Here is a 5981-nt window from a genome sequence, read left to right as displayed (position 1 = left end):
TGATACCACAGAAAACACGTGGGAATCTATCAAGAATTTGACAGGCTGTTACCAGCTTGTGAAACAGTACTACCAACAGACAGGTCAAAGTTCGCCCAGAAAGAAGGAGAACCAACCAACTGAGTCAGACTAGAAGTGTCTGATACAGCGGCAAGATAAGCAGCATCATGTTTATCAGCCAGACACTCTAGCTCCCAGAGATCCTCAGCGCTTGAAGAATCCTCCTCATCCAGCCGCTCTAATACAGTTAAGTCGTGATCCAACATCCACTCACCACAATCTTTTAGAAACTGCTGTTGCTTGAACAAGCGAGCCACTTTGGCAGCAATACGGGCCTGTTTAGTAAGAGTCTCAGTAAGTTTGTTTTGTATATCTGATTAATTATATTTTAATTTATTCCACTCCCTATCACTGTGAAATCGTTTTTCATATTTTTAACCATAATAAGTGTAGATAGCACAATTTCAGTTTTTTAAATCTATAATATAAAAAATATTTCTCAGGAAATAATGTTTGCAGAAACTTTTAGTGATAAAATCATTATCATGAATTTTATTAGACTAATAAATATACTTCTTTATTTAATTGTGATTAGCGCAATGACAAGATATGATAAACCATTATAAAAAAAAAAGAAATTAAGAAAACTTAACCGATACAAGAGAGACACGCATCTTTATATTTCTTAAGAACAAGAAACCTTGAAAAAGAGGGAGTAATGTTACAGATCCCTGTTAACCAGATTACTAACAGAAACAGACTCATCAGGCAGAAAGATAACAACCAGGAAGAACTCAGACAGCCAGTAATTCTTATTAAGTAAGATCTTGATTAGGATAACACTCAAGGTAACACTGTGTCATGTGACTATTTACCATCAAATCTATTATCAAGAATATACAATATAGTATACAGAATCCAGGAATATGATTAAATCGATCCTTAATCTACCCTGAATGGTATATAAAATGATATATAAAGAATAGGATATAAGAACGCTCTTTCATATACTTAGCTAGTTTTATTTTTCATACTCAATCTAATTATCTTTAAGTAACCATATGTTTTGGTAAAGCTTAGCAACAACACTCGTCCGCACTTACTTACAGATAGCTGCACGGCATTATCTAGCCTTACTTCTCTTCTTCTGTTCAGATCAAGTCATCTTTAGATAGTCATCAACCTGACTACCTTTGATTCGGTTCACAAGGTACGTATCGGAACGGAGCTAAGCTAACAGGAACAGGGAGAAGCGATCCTAGGGTTTGACAAGTATCTGGTAAAATAAGTAGAGTATGATATCTCAGAAAATATATGAGAACCTATCAAGAATTTGATGGACTGTTACCAGCTTGTGGAACAGTACCACCAACAGACAGGTCAAAGTTCGCCCAGAAAGAAGGGGAACCAACCAACTAAGTCAGACTAGGAGTGTCTGACACAGCAGTAAGTTGAGCAGCATTGTGTTCATCAGCCAGACACTCTAGCTCTCAGAGATCCTCAGCACTTGAGGGATCCTCCTCATCCAGCCGCTCCAACACAGTCAAGTCATGATCCAACATCTACTTACCATGATCTTTTAGGAACTGCTGTTGCTTGAACAAGTAAGCCACTTTAGCAGCAATACAGGCCTGTTCAGCAAGAATCTTAGCAAGTTCATTTTACATATCTGATTAATTATATTTAAATTCATTTTACTCTTTATCACTGTAAAATTATTTTTTATATTTTTAACCATGACGAGTGCAGGCAGTACAATTTCAGCTTTTTAAATCCATAATATAAGAAATGTTCCTTAGAAAATAATGTTCGCAGGAACTTTCAGTAATAAAATTATTATTATAAATCTTATTAAACTGACAGATACACTCCTTTATCTGATTACAATTAATATAATAATAAGATATGATAAATCATTATAAAAAAAAAGAAATTAAGAAAACTTAACTAACACAGGAGGAACACGTATCTTTATGTTTCTTAAAAATAAGAAACCTTGAAGAAGGGGGAGTAATGTTACAGACCCCTATTAGCCAGATTACTAGCAAAAGCAGACTCATTAGGCAGAAAGATAACAACTAGAAAGGACTCAGGCAGTCAGTAACTCTTATTAAGTAAGATCCTGGTTAGGATAATATCTGAGGCAATGCTGTGTTACGTGACTATTTACTATCAAATCTACTATTAAGAATATATAATATAGTATATAGAATCCAGAAACATGATTAGATTAACCCTCAATCTATCCTGAATGATATATGAAATAGTATATAAAGAATAGGATATAAAGACGCTCTTTCATATACTTAGCTAGTTCTGTTCTTTATACTTAATCCAATTGTCTTTAAGTAACTATATGTTTTGGTAAAGCTTAGTAACAATACTTATCTGTACTTACTTACGGATAGCTGCGCGGCACTATCTGGCCTTATTTCTCTTCTTCTGTTCAAGATCAAGTCACCTTTAGATAGTCAACAACCTGACTACCTTTGATTCAGTTCACAAGGTACGTATCGGAAACGGGAGCTAAGCTAACAGGAACAGGGAGAAGCGATCCTAGGGTTTGACAATCATATTGACAAGCTTGACTTCTTATCTAAGTATCCCACCGCTCACTGAGAGGTCTTTAAGCCTCAGAATATTCAAAGCGGTTTCGCTGCAGCTGGAATATACTTATCTTGCCCTGAAAGAGTCCTTGAAAAGCTTAATATTATATTGTGTATGCTGATATCCTCCCCAAGCCGTAGGGGGCAGTCTGTGACCTCCTCCGCGCTTGTAATGTCATATATGGTTAAGCAATTGCAGAGACAGGCAGAGTCGCTTAAAAAGCTTTTAAAAAGAGGATCGCGGAGTCTTTTTATGTCTTTAAAATATGCCCTGCAGCAAATTATTAAAGGCGCCCAGATCTCTCTATATAACTGTGCGCAACTGGTACTTGAAAACCATGAACCCCATGCTGTAAATGAAAAAGAGAAGAAGAAGAAGGCATGTTTTAAGTGATAGATGACTTCTACGGGCAGCCTTACGATACAAGAGGATATAGACCTTGTAGTAATGAGAAATACTTATTTGAATGTAGAGGTAGGACTCTCTACAGGTCCTACATCTTTAACTTTAGATACGCCAAGACGAGCTCCATTAACGTGTTCTTTCTGTCATATTCAGGGCTATACAAGAGCTCAATGTTTTATACGTTGTTAACACTAAGAAAATTAGAAATAATGAATTTTGCGTTGTTGCGAATGGCTTCAAGTTGTAGAGCGTGGTCGAAAAGCGGGGCGGCGGTCGGATGACCCGTGCGGTCGGTCGACCCGTGAAATACGTTATGTCCCCGGCCTGATCAACCTATCAGCAGTTGACCTGACAGTTCTTGCGGGCAGGAATTAGCTGACTGGGTAGGTACTAGTAGTCGCCACGCCGCCTTATTCAGTTAGGTTGGCCACGGCCCAATGAATCCCTTCGGCCCGATTGCTTGAATTTCTTGGAAACCTAAAATAGGTACGGGGCACATACCTAGGTCCACTTCGGACGGAAAGAAAATCATTACTCGGGCGCCTGTGTCATTCTCCCACCCCACACTATATATCTAAAACTCCGCCAAAGTATACGAACTGTAGTATTGAAGATATAACACAACTCGTTACTTCGCAAGTGTAAGTAGGTTCAAGTCCTTCCATGATCCATTCCGACCGGGTGCGCCGGATTACGATAATCCACTGCAAGTATCGAAAGATCAGCAGTCAGCTTAGGCGTCCCGGATCGGCAGTCAAGTAAGACACCGCATGGGCTGGTGGTAGGCCTTACATTTCAGAGCACTCTATTTTTATCCATGGGGAAGTCGACAATACAGATTGAAGTTTGTCAGAGAGATATATATATAAAGGGCCTCTTCTTCTCCTCAGCATAGCATTCCACAACTACCATCAAGACACTGTCCTCACAGTCGAACATCATCCTTCAAGTCACAAAATGAGATACATCCAATCCCTCCTAGCCATGACTGGCATTATTGCCTCGGCTGCATCCACCACCTCCTTCCCCTCCAACTTTACCCTGATCTCCACCCTCGACAATACAGCACTGACTACCGATGGCTGGGGCATCTACGACAGCGCCGCCGAGACCACCACCACATTAGCACGTAAGCTTTTACATGTTCCTCATACACCCTATACGTACGGCCCACCTACTATGTACACCCGCTAATTCTTTTTCAACCGGGGATTTCTAGTGTCCCCCTACACAGGCGGCACACTCAGCTGGGGCTCCAAGCATCAGGCACTCACCGTGGTGGCCGATGAAACCTCAATCGCTTGGATCATCCAGATCGGGTCGGAGCCTGTGGCCATTGACACTGTCACGGGGTGGGAGCTCTCGGATGATGGGTACTTGACGTTGAATGGGGAGCAGCTGTGGGCATTTAATGAGAGTGCGCCAGCGCCAAGAAGGTTGTATTGGGTCGGTGCAGGCGAGAGGGAGGGATTGGTCAGTACTCAGCTACTTGTGCAGAGTGTGGTGTGAAGAATTCGACTGGAGTGTGGAGGTTTACATTGGGAGAGATAAGCCAATACTACTTACTAGCTCCCGCCCCCATCAGGGAAACTAGATACGAGATGAATGTGATAGACTCAACAAGTATCACAGAGTGTTTCAGTAGTTTAACGATCCAGACTGAAGCTCGGTATTGGAGTTCTGTAGTATAAAATATACTGTTGCAATTCTCACTATCTATATGCACGTCATAAACAAAGATATAAGAAGCCGTAAGATAAAAAGAAGAAACCGAAATATTCTTCGACCACTCAGTACAAACACAAAACCATCACTTGCCGCATCATATTGTCATGACATGAACATGTCTCACAAGGCATACTGTCATTATTACCAGCCTTCTCGTCACCGCTCAAGCACGAAGACGGACCAAGCTCCCCATTAAACCCATCACACTCCGGGTCTGGGAGTGGTCGCGGATCGGCAAAATCATCCTCGCACACTTAGATGGTCTCCCCAAGCAGAGTTCCGCCGAGTACTCATCCGCCCACTGCTAGAACACCTGCAACTATCTTTTTCCTCAATTCTTTCTTCTGCTTCTGATTATGGGGCGTCTGGTATGGATCATAGGCACTGGGGTACGGGTAGGGATATTGATTCAGATATACAGCGGGCGGGGGATAAGTGGAATTGTAGTTATAGCCATGTGGCTGCGGGTAGCCATGGTATCCTTGGGGTAGGTTCGGTGCGTAGGCGGACTGCGATGGAGGCTGTGGGGTGTACACTTCCGGTAGGTCATGGTCTCGTGCATCCGGATCTTGTTGGCTGCCCAATCGATCGTGCGTGGTAGCCTCGCGACTGGGCGGAGGGCCGTCGGGAGGCCGAATCGGTCCACCAGGCTGGGCTGGCCGGTCTGGTCGTTCCCAGTGTGACTGTCCGGTATGAAGATTGACATAGTACCTACAGATTAGCCGTAGGGCCATCAGTCGCGTCCGCACAAAGAGGAAAGGACAGCAGGCAAGGACGAAGAGCGGTGTATGCTTACCACTCTTGATATCGATTGTCGAATTCGGCTTTCCAGCCCTCAGGCACACTGGGGGGTGGGGGAGGCATGTTGACACTGGTTTGAACAGGGCAACACTAAGAGAGGAGTGCGAGATATGAAAGGTCAAAGGCAGTAAGCAGGGGATGATAACATATATAGGGGTGCTACCGGCAAGGCTACATAGCTGTTACAGACCCCTGCTAGTTGCATCACGCCGGTCGGGCGGACACACCAGGCGGAACCTTGTGGAAGTGTTGAGATAAGGACGAGTCGCACACCGGGCGATTGTCGCAGGATCAGCTTGGAGAAATTCCAAGATAAAACACCGATGTATTTACAGTACCTACCCGTGTAGTATTTTTAGGGTTTATTAGGGTTTATTAGGGTTTTAGGGTTTTTAGGGTTTATTAGTTAGGTTTATTAGGGTTTATTAGGGTTTATTAGG

The 5981-nt window shown here is 42.5% G+C and overlaps 2 protein-coding genes across 2 annotated transcripts; one reads left to right on the top strand and one right to left on the bottom strand.

Moving 5' to 3' along the window:
- Nucleotides 1-3876: 3876 nt before the first annotated feature.
- Nucleotides 3877-4623, top strand: BO94DRAFT_529522 (uncharacterized protein). Its single transcript, XM_025610462.1, has 2 exons — nucleotides 3877-4141; nucleotides 4232-4623. Exons 1-2 carry the CDS (start codon nucleotides 3970-3972, stop codon nucleotides 4519-4521), a joined length of 462 nt encoding a protein of 153 aa, XP_025472872.1. The 5' UTR covers nucleotides 3877-3969; the 3' UTR covers nucleotides 4522-4623.
- A 407-nt stretch (nucleotides 4624-5030) lies between these two features.
- On the bottom strand, nucleotides 5031-5604 carry BO94DRAFT_579978 (WW domain-containing protein; the record flags this gene model as incomplete). Its single annotated transcript, XM_025615296.1, has 2 exons — nucleotides 5031-5451; nucleotides 5537-5604. 2 exons carry the CDS (start codon nucleotides 5602-5604, stop codon nucleotides 5031-5033), a joined length of 489 nt encoding a protein of 162 aa, XP_025472871.1.
- Nucleotides 5605-5981: the final 377 nt, after the last annotated feature.

This window comes from Aspergillus sclerotioniger (assembly GCF_003184525.1).
Source record: "Aspergillus sclerotioniger CBS 115572 chromosome Unknown BO94scaffold_1, whole genome shotgun sequence".
Taxonomy (NCBI): domain Eukaryota; kingdom Fungi; phylum Ascomycota; class Eurotiomycetes; order Eurotiales; family Aspergillaceae; genus Aspergillus; species Aspergillus sclerotioniger.
The sequence above is the reverse complement of the archived record's forward strand: the minus strand, read 5'-3'. Positions and strand labels throughout refer to the sequence as shown.

What these genes read in the sequence shown, in the direction of transcription:
- BO94DRAFT_529522 (XM_025610462.1), top strand. Translation starts at nt 3,970, where the DNA reads ATGAGATACATCCAATCCCTCCTAGCCATGACTGGCATTATTGCCTCG. An exon ending in GACCACCACCACATTAGCAC is followed by an intron (nt 4,142 to 4,231) that starts GTAAGCTTTTAC and finishes GGGGATTTCTAG; the next exon opens with TGTCCCCCTACACAGGCGGC.